This window comes from Pleurodeles waltl, chromosome 2_2, assembly GCF_031143425.1.
Source record: "Pleurodeles waltl isolate 20211129_DDA chromosome 2_2, aPleWal1.hap1.20221129, whole genome shotgun sequence".
Lineage (NCBI taxonomy): Eukaryota > Metazoa > Chordata > Amphibia > Caudata > Salamandridae > Pleurodeles > Pleurodeles waltl.
Window position 1 is genome coordinate 809,504,454 of NC_090439.1, and position 24,238 is coordinate 809,528,691.

Below are 24,238 nucleotides of genomic sequence, written 5' to 3' on the forward strand. Positions count from 1 at the left end.
CAGTTCCCCAATCCTTCTCAGGGATCCTGTGCATAACGGGAACTACTTCATACTCTTGAACCGCCTGGGATGTGTCAACTCCCTTCTTCAAGTTGAGCACCACATCTCTGGCTTGTGCCCTTCCTCAGCAGCACTGGATGCAAGATTTTTGCTGCCACCATCTGAACTGGACTCAGCCCTTCCGGCTTCCAGTTTCAGCTCTTCACAGCTCAGCTCCTGAGCTGCAATCCTTTCTTTTTCCAGGGCCAAGGCTCTTGCTGCCTCAGCCCTTTCAATAAACTCATCTAGCTCTTTCAACCACCGTTCTTGAGCTAGGAGCCATTCATCTCTCACTGGTTCTCTTTCCTCATCCGAGTAGTCCTCCTCCTCATAATCATTCTCAGGGCTATGATTCCTCTGGTTCTTTGCTGCCTGTTCTTCTGCCCATTGTGCTTCCCCCAGGCTACATAGACATCTAGCAGTTCCACCTTAGTGGATCCCCTTGACCTGGGAATTCCCCATTTTCTGCAAAGCCCCCTCAGCTCAGCCTTAGTGAGGGATTCAAAGGGTACAAGGTTTGACACATCGTAGTCTTCTGTGAAGCTGGAATCCATTCCCAATCTGGCAAGGTATCACAGGCAAAACCAAAAATCAAAGTCCAAAATCAATAATATATCCAGGAGGACATCAGAGAACCAAAAGCAAAAAGATGAAAAATCAAGTTGACCTTCAACTGTGGGTAGGTAGTGAAATACTTAGCTACTGTATGTCACTGCACAAATACAAGTCCTATCCCACCGCTGCCACCAATGTTAGAAATGGGTTTTTTGGTTGGCAGTCAGGTTACCCTCTGTTCAAGCAAGAACCCTCACTCTAGTCGGGGTAAGTCACACACAATCCAAATTATCCTGTGCCCACCCTCTGGTAGCTTGGCATGAGCAGTCAGGCTTAACTTAGAAGGCAATGTGTAAAGTATTTGTGCAATAAAACATACAATAACACAATATAGCACCACAAAAATACACCACACAGTGTTTAGAAAAATATATAATATTTATCTGAATATTTGCAGATCAACACAATAAAAGCTGCAATAAGAATTTGTAGAAATATCACTGAAAAGTGATATAAAGTGTCTTAAGTCTTTAAAAAGCAAACAAAGTCTCTTTCAAGCACAAAGTACCTGGTTTGGAGTGGAAAATCTCCGCAGAGGGCCGCAGAGGAGGAGATGCGTGGAAAAATGGTGTGTGCGTCGGTTTCGCCCCTTCACACATGGACTTGCGTCGTTATTTTTCACGCGGGGAGACGTGCGTCATTCTACGGGAGGAAAAATGGTGTGTGCATCGGTTTCGCCCTTTCACACACGGACTTGCGTCGTTATTTTTCACTCGGGGAAGATGTGCATCGTTTTCCGGCATGCGGACCGTCTCCTTCTATGGATCGCGGGATTACCAGATGTCCCAGGGTCTGTGCGTGGATTCCTCGGCTTGTTATCCGGCTGTGCGTGGAATTGTCTTTCTCACGGCAGCCGTCGCGTCGATTTCTCCTCTGGAAGTCGGGCGGCGTTGTCCATGCAAGGCCGTGAGTCGAAGTTCCGGTCGCACCGCAGGCGTCGCGACGAGCGGCGTCTTTCTGGATCGGCGTGCGGTGAAATTTTCCCCGCAGAGCAGGCTGTGCGTTTAATTTTTCGGTGCACAAGGCGTCCAAATGAAAAAGAGAAGTCTTTTTGGTCCTGAAACGTCAGGGAACAGGAGGCAAGCTCTATCCAAGCCCTTGGAGAGCACTTCAGCAGCAAGGCAAGAGTTCAGCAAGGCAGTAGGGCAACAGCAAGGCAGCAGTCCTTTGTAGAAAGCAGTCAGGTGAGTCCTTTAGGCAGCCAGGCAGTTCTTCTTGGCAAGATGCAGGTTCTGGTTCAGGTTTCTTCTCCAGCAAGTGTCTGATGAGGTAGGGCAGAGGCCCTGTTTTATACTAAATTGGGCCTTTGAAGTGGGGGGGACTTCAAAGAGTGGCTAAGAAATGCACCAGGTCCCCTTTCAGTTCAATCCTGTCTGCCAGGGTCCCAGTAAGGGGTGTGGCAGTCATTGGTGTGAGGTCAGGCCCTCCACCCTCCCAGCCCAGGAAGACCCATTCAAAATGCAGATGAATGCAAGTGAGGCTGAGTACCCTGTGTTTGGGGTGTGTCTGAGTGAATGTACAAGGAGCTGTCAACTAAACCTAGCCAGACGTGGATTGTAAGGCACAGAAAGATTTAAGTGCAAAGAAATGCTCGCTTTCTAAAAGTGGCATTTCTAGAATAGTAACATTAAATCCGACTTCACCAGTCATCAGGATTTTGGGGGTCATTCCGACCCTGGCGGTCATGGACCACCAGGGCCGGGGTTGGAGGAAGCACCGCCAACAGGCTGTCGGTGCTTCCGTGGGCATTCTGACCGCGGCGGTACAGCCGCGGTCAGAAACGGGAAACCGGCGGTGTCCCGCCGGTTTCCCGCTGCCCCAGGGAATCCTCCACGGCGGCGCTGCTTGCAGCGCCGCCATGGGGATTCCGACCCCCTTACTGCCATCCTACCGCCAGGAACAGGATGGCGGTAACGGGTGTCGTGGGGCCCCTGGGGGCCCCTGCAGTGCCCATGCCACTGGCATGGGCACTGCAGGGGCCCCCTAACAGGGCCCCACATTGATTTTCAGTGTCTGCTTTGCAGATGCACCCGTCGCACCCCTTCCACTCCGCCGGCTCCATTCGGAGCCGGCATCCTCGTGGAAGGGGGTTTCCCGCTGGGCGGGCGGCCTTCTGGCGGTCGCCCGCCAGCCCAGCGGGAAATTCAGAATGACCGCCGCGGTCTTTTGACCGCAGTACGGTCTTCTGGCGGTTCCCGCTTGGCGGGCGGCGACCGCCGCCCGCCAATCTCGAAATCAGGCCCTTTGTATTACCATTCTGGCCATACTAAATATGACCTTCCTGCTCCTTTCAGATCAGCAGCTGCTAGTTCAACAATGTATGAGGGCAGCCCCAATGTTAGCCTATGAAGGGAGCAGGTCTCACAGTAGTGTAACAACGAATTTAGGAGTTTTACACTACCAGGACATATAAACTACACAGGTACATGTCCTGCCTATTACCCACACCACACACTGCTCTAGGGGTTACCTAGGGCACACATTAGGGGTGATATATGTAGAAAAAGGGGAGTTTTAAGCTTTACAAGTGCTTTTAAATGCCAAGTCGAAGTGGCAGCGAAACTGCACACACAGGCCTTGCAATGGCAGGCCTGAGACAAGGTTAAGGGGCTACTGAAGTGGGTGGAACAACCAGTGCTGCAGGCCCACTTGTAGCATTTAATCTACAGGCCCTAGGCACATATAATGCACTCTATTAGGGTCTTACAAGTAAATTAAATAGCCAATCATGGATTAACCAATCAACAGTACAATTTACACAGAGAGCATATGCACTTTAGCACTGGTTAGCAGTGGTAAAGTGTCCAGAGTTCAAAAGCCAACAAAAGCAGGTCAGAAAAAATAGGAGGAAGGAGGCAAAAAGTTTGGGGATGACCCTGTCAAAAAGCCAGGTCCAACAGTCACACAGTACTTATACACAAGTAACGCCAATACTCAGTGTTACCAAAAATAAAGGTAGTTTATTTGGGTGACACAGTACCAAAAATATCTTAGAGGCAATACTCCTTCTGAAGGTAAATATTATACACAATATATACACTAGACACCAAAATAAGGCAAGTAATTAGATATAGGATAGTGCAAACAATCGGAAATGCTATAGAATACAATGGGAGAAAATAGTTCTAGGGGCAACACAAACCATATACTAAGAAAGTGGAATGCGAATCACGATTCCCCCATAGACAAGTGTAGTGTGTGCAGAATTTTTGGGAGAATAAGAATACAGTAAAGATAAGTAAATTACCCCACTCCAGAGCCCAGAAAAGCAGGAGTAAAGTACTGCAAGTTTCCTTAGGACACACTACACATTGTGATTAGAGTTATTGCAAGAACCAACCAAGTCTGCAAACAACAAATGGTGGATCCCTGGACCTGAAGACCTGCAAAGGAAGAAGACCAAGTCCAGAAGTCGAAAGAAGTTCCAGGACGGACAAGAGCCCCTGCCAACCTAGAAGAGGGTGCAAAAGAAGAGTCCCTGGTTGGACGAAGCCTGCAGAAATGCACCCAAGGAAGATGTCAGCGGGTTCCTGCATGATGCACTGGATGTACAACGTTGTGAAGTTGGATGCAGGTGACTTTTGGCACTGGATTCCTCCAACAAGCCTTGGTTCCGGCAAAGTCACGTTTGCATCAGATAGGCTTTATATGTACCCAGGAGGGACCTGGGTGCCTCAATTCTGTGTGGGGAGGAAGAGGGGCTCTCATCACGTCAGAGAGCCCTCAGAGCACCAGATAGCACCCACAGGATTCCCAGGACATGAGGACAAAGGAGGTGCAAAATGCAGTTGGTGCATCACTACAAAGGAAGGTCCCACGCCGCTGGAGAACAACTCAGCGAGTTGAGCATCGCAGGATAGAGTGCTGGTGACCTGGGCCAGGCTTTGCATGAAGGACTTTTGCAAATAGTGCACAGAGGCCTCAGGAGGTGAAGAAGACGCGGTGCACAGGGGTACTGTCGTTCTGGGGGAAGGCAAGGGCTTACCTCCTCCAAATTGGGACAGCAGGACCTCAGGACAGTCTGTGTCGATGGGGTCATCACTATGTGTTCCAAGGAGCATGCTTGTCACCAGGAGAGGAGTCCAAGAGAACCGGTCATCGACTTAGAAGATGCCTACTTCAGCAGGAGAGTGACTCCGTCACCCCACAGGAGATTTCTTTGGTTCTTCTGGTGCAGGGTCAAGACAGAGAGTCCTCAGAGCGTGCAGACCATGGAAACTGTTGAAGTTGCTGGTTGGAGCTGAAGTTGCAGAGGAAAAGTATCCCTTCTGGATACTTTGTTGCTGTTACAACGGTTCTTGGAGCAGGCTGTGGTTGAGCCGAAGTCAGAAGATGAAGTAGTAGTTGCAGAGGATTCCTGCTGGAAACGTGCAAGTAGAATCTGAAGAGAACCCTTAGGAGAGACCCTAAATAGCCCTGAGAGGGTGATTGGCTACCTTATCAGGTAAGGACCTATCAGGAGGGGTCTCTGACATCACCTGCTGGCACTGGCCACCCAGAGCCCTCCAGAGTGCCCCCACACATTGCAAAGCAAGAGGTCTGGGACACACTGGCGGAGCTCTAGACACCACCCCTAGGGTGTCCAGTTTCGGGGCAGAGCAGGGGACAAGGGGTCCCTGAACCGGTGCAGACTGGCTTATGCAAGCAGGGCACCATCTGTGCCCTTCGAAGCATTTCCAGAGGCTGGGGGAGGCTAGTTCCAAAGGGAGAGGGTGTAACACCCTGTTCCCAAAGGAAATGCTTTGTTCTGCCTTCCTGGGACTGAGATGCTCAGACCCCAGAAGGGCAGAACCGCGTCTGTGAGGTGTCAGCAGCTGTAGCTGCAGTGCAAGCCTCAGAGAACTGGTTTGGCAGTACTGGGGGTCCATAGTGGAGCCCCCAGGATGAATGGAATTGGATCTCCAATACCAGATTTGGAATGGGGGACAATTCCATGATCTTAGACACCTTACATGGTCATATTCGGAGTTACCATTGTGAAGCTACATGTAGGTATTGACCTATCTAGAGTGCACGTGTGTAATGGCGCCCCCACACTCACAAAGTCCCGGGAAATGGCCCTGAGCTATGTGGAAGCAACTTTGCTGGTGCAAGGGTACCCTCACACTTAGTAACTTTGCACCTAACCTTCATAAATTGAAGGTTAAACATATAGGTGACTTATAAGTTACTTAGGTGCAGTGAAAATGGCTGTGAAGTAATGTGTGCACTATTTCATGTAGGCTGCAATGGCAGGCCTGTGGAAGTGGTTGTCTGAGCTCCTTATGGGTGGCAAAAGAAATGCTGCAACCCATAAGGATCTCCTGTAACCCCAATGCCCTGGGTACCTCATTACCATATACTAGGGACTTATAAGGGGGGGTCCAGTGTGCTAATGGAAATTGGTAAATAAAGTCACTAGCCTACAGTGACAAATTTAAAAGCAGAGAGAGCATAAGCACTGAGGTTCTGATTAGCAGAGCCTCAGTGACACAGTCAAACACTATACACACCACACACATTAGGCTATAAACTATGAGCACTGGGGTCTTGACCAGCAGGATCCCAGTGAGACAGGCAAAAACATACTGACATACAGGTAAAAATGGGGGTAACATGCCAAGAAAGATGGTACTTTCCTACAGTTACCCACCTACGTTTTGCCTGATATTGATGCCAACTTGACTGAGGGTGTGCTGGGATCCTGCTAACCAGGCCCTAGCACCAGTGTTCTTTCCCAAAAACTGTACCATTGTTTCCACAATTGGCACACCCCTGGCACAAAGTTAAGTTCCTTCAAAAAGGTACCATGGTATCAAGGGCCCTGTGGCCAGGGAAGGTCCCCATGGGCTGCAGCCTGTACCCTAGGGGACCCCTCACCAAGCACATGCACACTACCATTGCAGCTTGTGGGTGCTGGGGGGAGAAAAAGACAAAGTCGGCATGGCACCCCTCCCAGGGTGCCATCGCCAGAAACCACTGTCTGTGGCATAGGTAAGTCACCCCTCTAGCAGGCCTTACAGCCCTAAGGCAGGGTGCATTATACCACAGGTGGGGGCGTAGGTGCATGAGAAATATGCCCCTACAGTGTCTAAGTCCATTCTTAGACATTGTAAGAGCAGTGTGGGCATATTGAGTATATGGTCTGGGAGTTCGAACTCCACAGCTCCATAATGGCTTCATTGAATACTGAGAAGTTTGGTATCAAACTTCTAAACCGACACTGATGACAGTGCTGGATTTATTGAAAAATGCACCCAGAGGGCATCTTTGAGATGCTCCCTGTCTGTTAGCCAAACTGCTAGTGCAGGACTGACCAGTCTGTGCCAGCCTGCCACTTTCAGACGAGTTTCTGACCACATGGGGTGAGAGCTTTTGTGCTCTAGGTGTCCAGAAACAAGACCTGTCCTGGGTGGCGGTGCCTCACACCTTCCCCCTACAGCAGAGGTCTTCAAACTGGGGGGTGGGCCCCCCTAGGGGGGCCTCAAGTGATCCCAGGGGGGGGCCCAGACTCTGGCCAAAATAAATATTATACAGATAACAGGCCTTTGTTTTAAGCAGAAGCATGTTATTGCAGTTTTAAAAAGGTAACAGTACTTAACTGCAATGTTTAAATAGGTTTAGACATATTTAAACATTGCCATGTTTATAAAATAATTGTGAAAAATTCTGAGGGGGGGGGCCCAATGATTTTTATTTTTCAACTGGGGGGGCGCGGCATTAAAAAGTTTGGAGACCTCTGCCCTACAGGAACTGTAATACCAGGCCTCCTGTTATAGTGCCCCAGGACACTCCAGCTAGTGGAGATGCCCACCCCCGGACAAAGCCCCAGTTTTGGCAGCAAGTCCGGCGGAAAAATTAGGGAAAGCAGGTTAGTGCCCACCTCAGCTGAGAAACCCCCTGAGGGGTCCAGAGCTGAGGTGACCCCGTCCCTGCAAAATCCTCCATCTTAGTTTGGAGGGCAGGGACCAATAGGGTTAGGTCTGTGTCCCCCTCCCCAAAGGGAGTGGACACAGGAAGAGTGTAGCCACCTTCAGGGACAGTAGCTATTGGCTACTACCCTTTGACTCCTGTAACACCCCTAAAACCAGGATTTAAAGGCTCCCCTGAACCCAGTTCATCAGATTCCTGGCAACCTCACAAGAAGAAAGAAGAAAGAAGAAGGACTGCTAAGTTGAACCCCAGCAGAGAAGACTGAAGACGCAAATTCACTTGGCCCCAGCCCTACCGGCCTGTCTCCAGCTTCAAAAGCCTTGCAAAAGAAAGCGATGAATCCGCGGGACCAGCGACCTCTGAAAAGCCTCCAGAGGAATTCCTGAATCACAGAGGACCAAGAACTCCTGTGCACAGTGGCCCTGGGCAAGAAGAAACTCCATCCAAGGACTCCAGAATTGCCCTGGATCCACAAGTCCTGCCCACTCTGCACCCTACTCCCACGACCTGTGTCCAGGTGACCCAACCGACTAGAGCTGGTTCCCAGGTAATTCTGAGCAAGTGCTCACCCTGAGTTGACCCCTCCTGTCCAACACGACTATGACTGCAGCCTGAATCCGGAGGAGCCCTCTGACCGCGACCGAACCGGCCGAAGTTTCCCGACGCCAAAAGGTACACCTGCACACGCAGCCCCCTGGCCTTGGGGAATCCGGCCTTTGGTGTAGCATCGTCCAACAGACGGCCCTCCTCCTTGTCCAGCCTTTAGTTTCTCCGAACAGACCCCCTGGGCCCCAGCTGCAGCATCTTTGTGACCTCCGGTGTTCCCCTACAGGAAAGCATTGGGAACCAACGATTTGTTTGCACCCTGCACCCGGCCGCCCCTGCGCCACTGAGGGTGTGTGTTTGATACTGACCTGTGCCCCCCAGTTCTCCTCTAAACACCCCAGGTCTGCCCTCCAAAGACGCGAGTACTTACCTGCAAGCAGGCCTGATTCCAAGTGCCCCCAGTCTCCATAGGAGCCCATGTTAAATCGACCTCATCTTTGACCTCTGCACCTGGCCGGCCCTGTGATTGTGGTGGTGGGTGTTTGGGGTTAACTTGAACCCAAACTTGTGGACATCCTAACCACCAGAGACTGGAACTGTAAGTCTTGTACTTACCTCAAAACTATGCTAACTTTTCTGCCACCCAGGAACTGTTTCTGAAAAAACAGGTTATTGCCATTTATTCGAAAATCGTATAACTTTCCAATTCTAAACCAAGTAGTATTGATACATATGTTGGATACTTGCTTGCACATGCAATTACCTGCAACTTGAATCTTGTGGTTCTAGGCATAAAGTAACAAAATAATTTTTTGCTATATGAAAAGCATTGGCCTGGAGTTAGTCAGTGAGTGTGTGCTTCCTTTATGGTCTCTCTGTGTACAACAAATGCTCTGCACTACCCTCTGATAAGCCTAACTGCTGGACCGCACTACTACAAAAGAGAGCATTAGTATTATTTACTTTAGCCTCTGTTAAGCCTCTCGGGAACCCTTGGACTCTGTGCACACTATTGAGGTCATTTTGACCCCGACGGGAGGCGATAATGTGGCGGTAGTACCGCTAACAGGCTGGCGGTACTTACCGCCACATTATGACCGGGGCGGTCCCGTGACGGTAATACCGCCGATACCGCCAGCCTGCACCCGACGCACCTCAACATTGCCGCCGGCTCCATTACGAGCCAACATCAATGTTGTGGTGACTTTTCTGCTGGCCCAGCAGAAATGTCATAATGTGGTGCCAAACATACCGCCAGCACTGGTGGTATGTTGGAGCCCGCAGCTTCAGCGGTCTCTTCAAAAGATCGCCGAAGTTGTAATGAGGGCCTATATCTCATTTTGATATAGTATATACAGAGCCAGCATCCTACAGGGATTCTAACAGTGCTAGTGGTTGATATGAATGAAGAAGTGTCGGCTCTATATGCGGTTTGGGCAGTAAATGGGGTGCTAGCAGTGATGTGTACGCTTTGCAAAATTCTGCCGGTAATCCATCTGGGCCAGGTGATTTTATGGTGACAAGGACTCTGATAGAGTCCTGCACCTCAGTCAAGGTAATGGGTTTGTCTAGTTCCATCTTTTGAACTAGTGTAATCCGGGGGGGGGTGTATGGTAGAAAGAAAGGAGTCAACATTGTCTGGGGAGGATGTTGTGACAGATTGATATAGTGCCATATAGTGGGAAGAGATTTCCTCATGAATTTCACATTGCATGTAACGTAGTGGGCCAGATTCTGAGTGCAATGCCGCAATAGGATGCTGAGGCTGATCCTGATCCTGCAGCATTAGCCAGCACAGGAGAAAGCCTGCTCTGTCTGTCGTGGCATACACTCTGGCAAAGTGAGCTGCATAATTTAGACAGCGTAGTCTTTCAAGGAGTTCGGAGTGGTCTCTGTGAGCCTTAACAAGAAGCGGCTGGGTATTGGTGTCTTGTATCATTGTGTTTTTGAGGCACAGTAGCTTATGCTCCATGGTGAGTATCTCCTTTTTTTAGCTGCTGGCGTATGTTGCAGGTCAGTCCCAGGCAGTGTCCATGGTGTGTTATTTCTAAGGTGTCCATTCTGTGGATCGTGCGTCGACAGAGCCGTCATTACGGTCAGAGTAGTCACTGATCGTCTGGCTAACAGAGGACCAGAACGCAGGGTCCTAAAGGGCCATGAGCTGTAACTGCCATTTGGGGGCAGGAGGATGACCAACACTTCAGTCCATTGTAGGTATTGTGGTCTGAGTGAGTGTGGCCTAATCAGTTTGTGTTATGACCTGAGTAAGAGCTGCTGTACAGACCAGTCTATTAATTCTATCAATGCATATATGAAGGCTGTGTAGAGCTGAATAGAAGGAATGTACTCTGAAGGACGCATTGCAGGAATGCCAGACATCCAGTAGGTTCAAATTGCGCTACCAATTTACTGAAATAGGGCGTTGGATGACGCAGCAGTGCGGGACAGCAGGGTAAAGGAGGAGTCCTGCATTGTATCTAAAACACTATTGAAGTCGCCCCCAGCAGCCAGGGAAGGCCACTCCAGTGGGACAGCTCTGCGGAGAGGCTACAAAGGAAGGGGGCCTGATCAGTGTTAGGGGCATAAATATTGCTGAAAAGGTAGCACCCTTCTGCATCCGCAACCTCCTTTTCCATTACAAACAGGACTCAAGGGCAGATCCATATTAGGACCCCACAGGCATACGAGGAATAATGTGTGGAATAGACCTGGCCATGCCACCATCTCTTGAGACTGTCAGCTTCTGTGGATGTCAGGTGGGACTCCTGCAATAGGGCAATGTGTGTAGTCTAATGTCAGAGATAAGAATAAATAGCATACTGTTGGGCAGGGGTATTGATGCCGTGCACATTTCAAGTCAGTACTTTAATGTGGGTCATGGACTGTCATTACTTAACTCCTGCCTCTCTCTTCGCCATCCAGAGAGTATGACTGCAAAGCTGTTGAGCGTGAGAGTAGTGATGGTGGGCATAAACTCGGACTGCCCAAAGGAAAACAACATATGTGAGGGAAAAAACACAATCAACAATATGAGTAACAGGCAACTCATTGAATGCCAAAAGAGTAGTGCACAACAACAAATGTCCACCCAAGCCATGTAGGATGGTAATGTTGAGAGGGGCCAGATAGGCTATCCCTTGGGGTGAATACAGAGTGGGACTGCTCTGTTCGGTCTTGTGGGAATCACCCCACAGCGCTAGATAAGTGTGGGTGTCTGTCCAGCATTTGTCACTCCTGCAGGTGATATGGGCCCAGATCAAGTCACTGATACCGTGGGATGAGGTACGGTAACAACAATAGTGGGCTGGTGCCAGCTGATAGTTGTGAGGGTATGCTCACTGCAGAGGAGCACTGTCTGTGGGGTAATGTCTGGTGGGGGCATCAAATCTTGTCCAGAAGGTCAAGTGGCAACATAACTGTCCTCATCAGCCGAAGGAGATTCCACAACATCCGGGTGAGAGCAGTACAAAGTATCCATGATAGCAGCAGTTTGTTTCAATGCTCTGTGGAGCTCTATGACTACTTGCTCCAGTTTAGGGGCCGCTTCAGAGGTCTACTGGGGCTGTGATCATGTCCCACTGCTGCGTCTCTGTCTGTTGAAGGTCAAAGGACCTCTCCTGCTTTCCAGGCACTTTAAGCCATTAGCCTGGAGGCCAGATTCTTCTAACCAGCTCCAGGCATCTTCCGGGGTGGTGAAGATTGTGTGATACCTTTTGCAACAACTCTCAACCTTTCCAGAAAGAGGGGTGAATATTGTAGTTCTAGTTCTCATAGACAACGCTTTACTGCTAGGAAGGAGCTTTGGTGCCTCTAGGCTGCAATGGTATAATTCGGGAAAAACATGATTTGAGCGTGGTCCACTTTCACCTTGGGAAGTTGGTATGTTTCCCTTAGCACTGAATCTCTGTCTTGATAATGCAGAAATTGTACCACCATTGGGCGAGGATTCGAGCCATGTGGAGGCCTACTTGTGCGGACCCTGTGTGCTCTCTCGACTGAAAAGAATTGCGAGAGAGCAGTGGGGGGGAGGTCACACAGCCAGGATTACACATAATGTACTGGTTCTCAACTCTCAGTGCCCTCATGGAGGCCCACCACCCGAACGTTGTTCCTGTAGAATCTCCCTCAGTGTCTTTGGTGTACCTCTTAAATATTTGTACGCATTTTGAAAGAGTTTGTAGGGAGGACTCTATGCCTTGTTTTTTTTGGCTGCAGTGATGCAAGGATTTGTTCCATTGCCATCACTTTGTCTGCAAGTTTCCAATGATCTGGGTATAGGAGAGAGAGATCAGAAGCAACTGTGTTTATCTTGGTTTCCAGTGAGGACCTAGATTGCTCAATTGCCTTAAGTACGGCGTCCAATATGCACTCCGGTGAGGCAGAAGAGTCGGGGTCGGTATGGTCCCGTTTGTCCAATTACTATGCCATTTTCAAGGGTGGTGACCGGGGCTGTGAACAGGCACGGTGGTCCAATGAGTGTAAATGTCCCATCACGGCACCACCAGAGCTGTGAGCTCCTGGGGAAGCGCATAGAGTTCAACGCATCAGAGCCCGCTTACCAGTGCCTCAGGATATTGAGTGTATTGCAGCATGAGCAGCCCTCGTTGGCGCTCCTGAAGATCAGTAGGTGTGTTACAGTGATACTGAACCTGGTCTAACTCCTCAGAGGCATCAGGAGGGTAACCCTGTGTCTAGGGTTCCACAGTGAATGTAGCTCCAGGACTGAGGCAGAAGGTGGTAGTGGTCATGTAGGTGTCTCCTGGATGGGTGAAGAGCTCTTCCACAGCAGGTCCTAGAAAGTAGGGCTACCTCACCCAGTCCTAATCATGGGGAGCATCTTCCCCAGTTTGGGTCAGATCAATATTCATGGCTCATGAACAGGTTGTGGGGTTCTACAATGGGCAATGCAGCCTCCAAGTAGTTATTGTGTGCACAGTGGGATCAGTGCTGGTGTGACTGCACTGTGTCATGCACAGTTGCACCACTCCTGGGACCACAGCACAGCAAGACATTCTCTCCCCAATGGGACAGCTGCATAGATTACTTGTTGGCCTCTCTTGGCATAGACCCTGTGTTCAGTTTCACCAGCAGTGCAGGGCCCGGTGCCATGTACGTGGCTCCTGGGGGCCACCTCCAATGGAAAAATAAATCAGTAGTGGCACAGTATAATGGCACAGGAGCTACTGTTGTTCGCTCCATAGGTTGAACACAGAGGGTCTGTGAAATGTGATGAAGGAGCACTGGAACTAAGCAGGTGGGGCTGTCATATGTCAATTTGGGCCCACAGGCATGATTGGCTGGGAGTGCGGAGCACAGGTCCTGGACCAAGCTGCAGTGCCCACATCACCCGCTGTGCAATTGTGTCACAGTTCTAGGCCTGTCTCGGTCCCAACTTCTCACCAGGGTCCTAGTTTGCTTGCAGGGCTCATTTAAGTATAGTTACCATATGTCTCTGGTGCTCATTGTATCACCGTGCACATGACCACAGCTGTGCTGGTGCTCTCTAGGGGGTCCACCGGGCTGTGTTTGGTGCTTCCTCCGAGCACACCGTAACTCTGGCTCACTCCTCCGAGCAGCTTTACCCTCAGTGCCTCAAGGGCAGGCACCCTCCGCTTGACCTCTAAAGACCTCAGTCGGCCCTGCACCTCAGCCAACTGCACCCACCACAGCACGCCACACCTCTTCTCTTTCAAGCCTAGCTGATTGCCTCAGTGGGGCGGGAGTGTCTCTGGGTAGCTTCTGGCGGGATTACTGCACTCTCTTACTGGTGCACACTTCACCAGTCAGCTGACCGACAAGATCCAGTGTATGCAAATTAAGGATCTGCTTTGGACCTCCCCAGGGCTGTTGGGAGGCAGCAAATCGTGGTGCACAGCAGCTCACTGGTCCATCAGTCCGGGTGTGTAACTCTGGTAGCTGGATGGCACACAGAACATTTTATTTTGGCAGATAATGGGGCATTATTGCAGAGCCCTTTCAGAGTGCATCTGCCATGATGGCCACTCTACCCACGCCCCTCAGCTTGGAAATACTGTTTTATGAAAACTAAACTTGTTTTGATTAGCTATAAACATAAGCTACTGCACTTCAAATTCATTCAGACTATACTGCACACCACAATATACACACAAACTAGTTTAAGAGAAGCAGGCACAATGCCTCTGTGACCCAGTGGGCTTTTTCCACCTAGCATGGGAATGCCCACTGATACAACACTAGTTGATGGCAGCCATCCACATAATTGCAAACATAGTAGGCACTGGCATCCATTACACACTACTAATGGTGTTATTAGGATAAACCAAACAAGTCCTGACTCCAGCCAGAAGACTGGTGGGAAACCCCACCAGACGGCCCATTCCTGCAAATACTCATAAAATAGTACATGAATCAGTTTCTTGGTTTGGGGAATGTTGGCCACAGTTTATTAGCGTTGATTTACAGCATGTTTGCCCTACTTTTATGAGGGCCATAAATCATTGTGTCATATCACAGGCATGCAATAAAGGCCATGAGTTGCTGTAAGGAAATGCCTCCTTGGCATGGTTACCCCCTGACTTTTTGCCTTTGCTGATGTCAAGTTATGATTTGAAAGTGTGCTGAGGCCTGCTAACCAGGCCCCCGCACCAGTGTTCTTTCCCTAACCTGTACCTTTGTTTCCACAATTGGCACACCCTGGCATCCAGGTAAGTCCCTTGTAACTGGTACCCCTGGTACCAAGGGCCCTGATGCCAGGGAAGGTCTCTAAGGGCTGCAGCATGTCTTATGCCACCCTGGAGACCCCTCACTCAGCACATACACACTGCTTGCCAGCTTGTGTGTGCTGGTGGGGAGAAAAAACGACTAAGTCGACATGGCACTCCCCTCAGGGTGCCATGCCAACCTCACACTGCCTATGGCATAAATAAGTCACCCCTCTAGCAGGCCTTACAGCCCTAAGGCAGGATGCACTATACCATAGGTGAGGGCATAAGTGCATGAACACTATGCCCCTACAGTGTCTAAGCAAAACCTTAGACATTGTAAGTGCAGGGTAGCCATAAGAGTATATGGTCTGGAAGTCTGTCAAACACAAACTCCACAGCACCATAATGGCTACACTGAAAACTGGGAAGTTTGGTATCAAACCTCTCAGCACAATAAACGCACACTGATGCCAGTGTACATTTTATTGTGAAATACACCCCAGAGGGCATCTTAGAGATGCCCCCTGAAACCATACCGACTACCAGTGTGGGCTGACTAGTTTTAGCAGCCTGCCACACACCAGACATGTTGCTGGCCACATGGGGAGAGTGCCTTTGTCACTCTGTGGCTAGTAACAAAGCCTGTACTGGGTGGAGGTGCCTCTCACCTCCCCCTGCAGGAACTTTAACACTTGGCGGTGAGCCTCAAAGGCTCACCCTCTTTGTTACAGCACCCCAGGGCACTCCAGCTAGTGGAGTTGCCTGCCCCCTCTGGCCACGGCCCCACTTTTGGTGGCAGGCCGGAGGAGATAGTGAGAAAAACAAGGAGGAGTCACTGGCCAGTCAGGACAGCCCCTAAGGTGTCCTGAGCTGAGGTGACTCTGACTTTTAGAGATCCTCCATCTTGCAGATGTAGGATTCCCCCAATAGGATTAGGGATGTGCCCCCCTCCCCTGAGGGAGGAGGCACAAAGAGGGTGTAGCCACCCTCAGGGCTAGTAGCCATTGGCTACTAACCCCCCAGACCTAAACACACCCCTAAATCGAGTATTTAGGGGGCTCCCAGAACCTAGGTAACTAGATTCCTGCAACCTAAGATGAAGAAGGACTGCTGAGCTGACAAACCTGCAGAGAAGACGTAGACACCAACTGCTTTGGCCCGAGCTCTACCGGCCTGTCTCCCCACTTCAAAAGACCTGCTCCAGCGACGCGTTCCACAGGGTCCAGCAACCTCTGAAGCCTCAGTGGACTACCCTGCATCTAAAAGGACCAAGAACTCCCGAGGACAGCGGCTCTGCTCCAAGAAAGAAGCATCTTTGCAACAAAGAAGCAACTTTGAAAGAACACACGTTTCCTGCCGGAAGCGTGAGACTTTGCACTCTGCACCCGACGCCCCCAGCTCGACTTGTGGAGAACCAACGCTACAGGGAGGACTCCCCGGCGACTGCGAGCCTGTGAGTAGCCAGAGTTGACCCCCCTGAGCCCCCACAGCGATGCCTGCAGAGGGAATCTAGAGGCTCCACCTGACCGCGACTGCCTGCTTCTAAGAACCCGACGCCTGGTAAGGACGCTGCACCCGCAGCCCCAGGACCAGAAAGGATCCGACCTCCAGTGCAGGAGCGACCCCCAGGTGGCCTTCTCCCTTGCCCAGGTGGTGGCTACCCCGAGGAGCCCCCCCTTGCCTGCCTGCATCATGAAGAGACCCCTAGGTCTCCCATTGAACTCTATTACCAACCCGACGTCTGTTTGCACACTGCACCCGGCCACCCTCATGCAGCTGAGGGTGTACTTTTTGTGTTGACTTGTGTCCCCCCCGGTGCCCTACAAAACCCCCCTGGTCTGCCCTCCGAAGACGCGGGTATTAACCTGCTGGCAGACTGGAACCGGGGCACCCCCTTCTCCATTGAAGCCTATGCGTTTTGGGCACCACTTTGACCTCTGCACCTGACCGGCCCTGAGCTGCTGGTGTGATAACTTTGGGGTTGATCTGAACCCCCAACGGTGGGCTACCTTGGACCCAACTTTGAACCCTGTAGGTGGTTTACTTACCTGCAAAACTAACAAACACTTACCTCCCCCAGGAACTGTTGAAAATTGCACTGTGTCCAGTTTTAAAATAGCTTATTGCCATTTGTGTTAAAACTGTATATGCTATTTTGCTAATTCAAAGATCCTAAAGTTCCTAAGTGAAATACCTTTCATTTAAAGTATTGTTTGTAAATCTTGGTTCTTAAAATAAACTAAGAAAATATATTTTTCTATATAAAAAACCTATTGTCCTGGAATTGTCTTTGAGTGTGTGTTCCTCATTTATTGCCTGTGTGTGTACAACAAATGCTTAACACTACCCTCTGATAAGCCTACTGCTCGACCACACTACCACAAAATAGAGCATTAGAATTATCTCTTTTTGCCACTATCTTACCTCTAAGTGGAACCCTTGGACTCTGTGCATGCTATTTCTTACTTTGAAATAGTACATACAGAGCCAACTTCCTACAGTTGCCATAAATCATGTTGTCATTCATTAGGTTGAAGGCCCATGAGCTTATGGTTACATTTATACATTTTGGTCATAAATCACTTTTGACATATTAACAACCCCCATAAATCGCTGATATCTGCATATCACATGGCCATCGCTCAATTCGCCATGAATTACTCAAGCGTTTATTCCTTTGTGTATCGTGCCCCTTGGCATTGGCGTTATTCCTTTTTTATGTAGGAGGGTACTCATTACCTTTTAGGCTTAACTCGCTACCTTGGTTAGTCCTTGTGTCCAGCTCTCTGGCGATACCGGGCTGTGAGTGCCGTGTTTCGTGCACCTCCCTCGACTGCGTTACCCTGTCATGAGGCATTCCAAGGTAAGTAACCGTGCAACCCCGCTGTGTTGGGTGTGGCCTTCGTTGTTCTTTAATGCTCCTTTTCCACCAAGCCACCTTTGGGTTACCGCTCAATAGACGGCTCCCCCTTTTCGGTCCATCTTATTCGCAGCCTGCTAGCCGCAAGGCGGCCCATAAGTTGTTCCAAAATGCCTCTGTCCCCAGTGAAGGCAGGTGTACCCTATCTTTCCCAAGGTATTCTGGTCTCTGTAAGTTGATTAGCCCGTGTCTGATGCTTTCCCAGCCATTTTGGACACAAAACTTTTTCACTGACACGTTGAGCTTTATTCTTGATTGATGTCTAATGCCCCTGCTGAAATGGCCCTCCTCCACTTCTGTGTGGGGATGATCTCGACCATACCATCATTTTGCTACTGTAGGAGGCTGGCCTGGCTTATAGTGGGTACCTTGTGGTACCTACACCTTGTGCCAGGTCCAGTTATCCCTTATTAGTAGATTAATAGTGTTCTAGTAGCTTAGGCTGATAGAGGTAGCTATAGCAGAGCAGCTTAGGCTGAACTAGGAGACATGCAAAGCTCCTACTATACCACTTATATCACTCAGCACTATATAATAAGAAACACAATACTCAGAGTTACTAAAAATAGAGGTACTTTATTTTAGTTACAATATGCAAAAAGTATCTCAGAGGATATGCTCCCTTAGGAGGTAAGTAAAAATACACAAAATATACACACAAACCAAAATCAGGTAAGTAAACAGTTAGAAAAGTAATGCAAACACTGTAGAATACAATAGGATGCAATAGGCCTGGGGCAACACAAACCATATACTAAGAAAGTGGAATGCGAACCACTTAGGGACCCCCAGGCCTAGTTTACTGTGTAGAGGGTCGCTGGGAGTGTAAGAAAACACTAAGGATGTCCAAGATACCCCACCCAAATACCCTGAAAAGAAGGATTAAAGTGACCCTACTTCCCCAGAAACACACTAAAGTTGTGATAGGAGATTCTACAAAGACCATGACTGACTGCAAAGCACTGAAGATGGATTCCTGGACCTGAGGACCTGTAAAGGAAGGGGTCCAAGTCCAAGAGTCCCGAAAGTGTCCGGGGGGGCAGTAGCCCACTAAACCCTAGATGAAGGTGCAAAATGACTGCCTCCGCGTGGAAGAAGCTGAAGATTCTGCAACAATGGAAGGTTCTCCTTTGCACAGAAGATGTCCCACAGAATGCTGGAGGATGCAGAGTTGTTTCTTTGGAGAAAAGACCTTGCTAGCTGCAAAGGTTGTAGCTGAACAAAAAGGGTGCTGCCCGGGCCCAGGAAGAACCAGGAGGTCGCCACTTGGAAGAGGAGACAGAGGAGGCCCTCAGCAACACAGAGAGCCCATGCACAAGAAGGCAGCACCCGCAAAAGTACTTGAACGCAGGTTCAGGAAAACTGAGCACGGCGGTCGTCTCAACACTACAAAGGAGGGTCTCACAAAGCCGGTGGTCAACTCAGCGAGTTAAGCAATGCAGGACGGAGTGATGGGGACCTGGGCTGTGCTGTGCACAAAGGACTCCTTGTAAAAGTGCACCGAAGCCCTAGCAGCTTCAGTTCACGCAGTACACAGGATTACTGTCTGGCGAGGGGAGGCAAGGACTTACCTCTGCCAAATTTGGCTAGATGGACCACTGGACTGGCGGGGTCACTTGGATCCACCAACTGTGTTCCAGGGACCACGCTCGTCACGATGAGAGGGGACCCAGAGGACCGGTGAAGCTGAGGTTTGGTGCCTGCGTTAGCAGGGAGAAGACTCCGTCAACCCACACGAGATTTCTTCTTGGCTCCCAGTGCAGGGTGAAGGCAGACAGCCCCCAGAGCATGCACCACTAGGAAACAGTCGAGAAAGCCAGCAGGATTAGGCACTACAATGCTACTTTGTTGCAGTTTTGCAGGTGTCCTGGAGCAGTCAGTAGTAGATCCTTGGCAAAAGTGGAAGAGGGAGATGCAGAGGAACTCTGGTGAATTCTTGCACATCGTTATCTGAGGAAAAGCCCACAGGAGAGACCCTAAATAGCCCTCAGAGGAGGATTGGCCACCTAGTCAGGTAAGCACCTATCAGGAGGGGTCTCTGACGTCACCTGCTGGCATTGACCACTCAGAGGCCTCCATTGTGCCCTCACACCTCTGGATTCAAGATGGCAGAGGTCTGGGACACACTGGAGGAGCTCTGGGCACCACCCCTGGGGTGGTGATGGACAGGGGAATGGTCACTCCCCTTTCCTTTGTCCAGTTTCGCGCCAGACCAGGGACTGGGGGTTCCCTGAACCGGTGTAGACTGGCTTATGCAAGGAGAGCACCATCTGTGCCCTTCAAAGCATTTACAGAGGCTGGGGGAGGCTACTCCTCCCCAGCCCTTAACATCTATTTCGAAAAGGGAGAGGATGTAATACCCTCTCTCAGAGGAAATTCTTTGTTCTGCCTTCCTGGGACTGGGCTGCCCAGACCCCAGGAGGGCAGAAGCCTGACTGTGGGTTGGCAGCAGCGGTAGCTGCAGAGAAATCCCCAGAGAGCTGTTTTGGCAGTACCAGGGGTCCATAGTGGAGTACCGGGAATGCATGGGACTGGCACCCCAATACCAGATTTGGCACAGGGGGACAATTCCATGATCTTAGACATGTTACATGGCCATATTTGGAGTTACCATTGTGAAGCTGCATATAGGTATTGACCTATATGTAGTGCACGCATGTAATGGTGTCCCCACACTCACAGGTCTGGGAAAATGGCCCTGAACTATGTGGGGGCACCTTGGCTAGTGCCAGGGTGGCCTCGCACTTAGTAACTTTGCACCTAACCATCCCCAAGTAAGGGTTAGACATATAGGTGACTTATAAGTTACTTAAGTGCAGTGTAAAATGGCTGTGAAATAACATGGACGTTATTTCACTCAGGCTGCAGTGGCAGTCCTGTGTAAGATTTGTCTGAGCTCCCTATGGGTGGCAAAAGAAATGCTGCAGTCCATAGGGATTTCCTGGAACCCCAATACCTAGGTACCATACTAGGGAATTATAAGGGTGTTCCAGTGTGCCAATTAGAATTGGTGAAAATGGTCACTAGCCAATAGTGACAGTTGTAAAGGCAGAGAGAGCATGAGCTTTGAGGTTCTGATTAGCAGAGCCTCAGTGACACAGTTAGTAACTACACAGGGACACACATTCAGGCCACAACTATGAGCACTGTGGTCCTGGCTAGCAGGATCCCAGTGAGACAGGCAAAAGCAAACTGGTATACATTGAAAAATTGTGGGTAACATGCCAGGCAAGATGGTGCTTTCCTACAAATTGGAAGAAACAAATTCAGGACTGGTTGTCCCACTATTTCATAATAGACATTTAAACATTTTCTGGCTTTTATATAATCATTTTCGGAGACTCAGCTTGAAAACGTGGGTACTCAATTCATCTGGATGTCTCATGCTTTAGGGCAGAGACTGATCTATCCCGAGTTCAAATTTGGGTTCATGTCAAGCTCACATTTTACGATATAATTCATCCATGGATGATTTATGGATGATTTAAAACATAAATCATCCATTGAAAACTTCTGTCTGTAAAGCACAAATTATCATTTTTTCAATTCCACATAGTCCCAGTATGCATTGTAAAATCTCAGTTGTCATGTGTGATGTTTTTCTCCCCCTTCTATTTGTGGCTTCCTTTGTTTCATCTGCCTTCTGCTCCTGCCAACTCTATCTGGGATACTTATGTGAGGTAAAATTGTCGGTTTGCAAGGAGATCCCAAGTAACAAATGAGTGAGGCAGTAGCCCGCGCTCATCCTTCTGGACAATATCTATATGTGTGCTTACCTTGTGAGCTGCAAACCCAGATGGATTTTTGTCCAATGCCTTCTTTGCAAATTCAACTGCTTCATATATTAGCCTCTTCTTCTCATTGTCCGGGGTGGTGTTTAAGTGAGAATAATCATGTGCTGCTCTTGCCAAACGCCATAACATGTCACCATTGTCACTGTTCAAAGAGATATGAAAATATTTTTATGAGCGTAAACAATACAAAAAATAATTTTAGTTTTGTTTTCTAAATAAATAGCGATTGATTAATGGCACCAAATCAAAAATGGTCTATGTAAGGTTAATGAAAAGCAAACTTCTCACTGATTAAGGTGACATTCCTCCTATCCTGTCAACCAGTCCGGTGAATCTCTCAAGCTCACCCAGAAAAACGGAGTAATACAGTTTAAGATGTTACCTTAAATTTCAAGTTAGTATTTTTTTATGAAATTCAATGAGAATTTTCAACCACATTTTCCTAGTTCTGGACCCTTTGGCAGAAAATTCCACCCTTTTTTTCCAACACTGATAACAGCTGAAACAAGAACAGATTGAACAGCGGGTGTTTATTTTATCATATACAATGAGCTTTGAGAGGAACATTGACTGCTGAACATGCAAGTAATTGTTTGCTGAAAGGGCCCTTTATGTCCTGATATCTTCAGCATATATTGCACAGTGGTGGTAGCCTTTTCATAGTTATACATAAGTTTCCATAGGAACAGGATTGTTTTTGCCTTGCTAATAATGTAAGCACCATCTGACGAATCTTCACAAAACGTTTTTTAAAATCTCATCCACCTCAGCTCCTTTCTGGAAAGCTTTGAGGTGATTAATCAAGTCGGGGCTGTGAAAAAGGGGGTGTCCTAAAACGTGTTTTCCCCATGCAGTTTCCCATAAGGAATTTCAGAAAATGATACATCTGTATTAGGTCTTACAACAGCTCATCCCATACATGGCAATTCTCCTCGACGATTTCCTGGATGTGCAGGTAAGCTGGGGCGGCAGGAGAAACACGGATGATGTCTTCACTGGAACTCTGATTGCCTAGCAAAGGGTGTGGTCCAAGGGACTGGTATTTATACCCTCCTCAAATCAAAAGATGGCTGCCAACATCACATGGCTGTTTCCATAACCTTCTGGCTTGCTCAAGAAACCTTCTGGTTTGTTCCTGAACCTTCTGGCTTGTTCCAGAACCTTCTGTATTGTTCCAGAAGGATTGCAATGTGCTTTCATAGTCTATTTGTAAGCAATTATTGACAACATTGTTTCCTTTTACCAGCACTCTTAAATTGTGTTTTTTCATTACAGTTCTTTTACATTTTAACATTTGTGACTCCCCCCGCCCTCAAAGATTTAGGAACCTTTTTTTTTTGCATCTCCATGAACGTACTCAGAAAGACCAACCACTTGGGACATTCTGTGAAGCGTCTGACTCTGTAAACCGGGTGGCCATGACAATACTGCTCAACTGTACAGCACCGTCCACTGGCCCCCAAATCTTTGCACATTGTAGAGGGCTGGCAGGCCCCTTTAACTCCTTTTGTTGCAGTTATTCTGGATGCTGCTGCAGCCCCCTTGAGCGGGTTATGAGGATCAGCACTCTAAGCGTAAGCCACATGCGGGCCATTTCAGTCCCTAGTTGAAGGCTCCTGACAGTGGATACTGTTGTGCGGGAGAGGAGGAATCTAAATCAACTGGCTGTCACTTAAGCAGATATATCCCAGCCTTTAAGCAGCAGTGCCTCCGACCTTCCCCTGAGTGCTGCTGCTCCTTGTCCAGCACCTCCCGGTTACCAGGCCACTCCTAGCTGGCCAACCCACAGTCTGGCAGAGCTTCTCCATGCTACGTAGGCCACGCTATCTCTGATGCACTGCCAGGACAATCTCCTGCACGTACCTTTGCCATTGCAGACAGCCGCTCCCCTCCTCTGCGGCCTGCCATCACTCCCACCAGTAGCACACCACACCTCTCCCAATCACGGTGGACGTTGCAGCGTTTTCCTTATTGCTGCAAGGTTCCAGGCTCAGAACCCACAGCTGACCACCATTTTCAGTCCATCACAGCTCACCTCTCCTCTTGCCTGGTGCCGGTGCCACCTGTCGGCCCTGAGCCTTCCTCATGCCTTATGTTTGCACCAGAATCATTCCACGTGATCACTACCATGACCGAGGACTGTCAGGTCATAGCAGGGGCACAGAATGCCAGCCAATAAGGTGGGGGACTGGGGAGCGCTCCTTCACATGTGTGATTGGCCCTCTTGCTTGTCCACGCCCATTGGAAGGTAGATCTTTACTCAAAAAGTGTGCTTTTTGTGTTTTGGTATGAATCCGTTCAGTCCTTTTTTGAGAAAGTGGGGTTAGAAAAACAGAGAGGTCTGATTGTTTGCAAGGTCTTTTTACCCACCTGCTGTGTCGGTACCGCAGGACCCAGTGATGGGAGATTGAGCACCCGCTGGGGATTGGCCACAGATGTATATTTATAAGATATTATTTTATGTTAAAAAATATAAATTTACTGAAAAAACTAAGGTTGAAGTAAAGTTATACATAGGTATTCTAATAATAAAAAAACTAACGTTGAAAAACTAAAAAAGCCACTGTATAACTTGTACCGCTATGATACACTGCTCAAGACCTCACATAATACATCACAGATGACATCTGAAATCTATGGAGGTGCAAGTTATACATACCTAGGTCAGTTAGGCATAACTGGAAAATGTATTTGTCTTTTAAAGGTTAGTTTTTTTTATTATCAGA

The 24,238-nt window shown here is 49.0% G+C and overlaps 1 protein-coding gene across 1 annotated transcript in view; it reads right to left on the minus strand.

Annotated features, from left to right (window-relative positions):
* Nucleotides 1-24,238, minus strand: part of LOC138277440 (regulator of microtubule dynamics protein 1-like) — a gene marked incomplete at its 5' end in the record, with an annotated part of 497,783 nt that overhangs the window by 440,856 nt on the left and 32,689 nt on the right. The window contains one exon of the mRNA XM_069219225.1: nt 21,495-21,654. Coding sequence (XP_069075326.1) covers nt 21,495-21,654 — 160 coding nt within the window. The remainder of the gene's footprint in view (nt 1-21,494; nt 21,655-24,238) is intronic.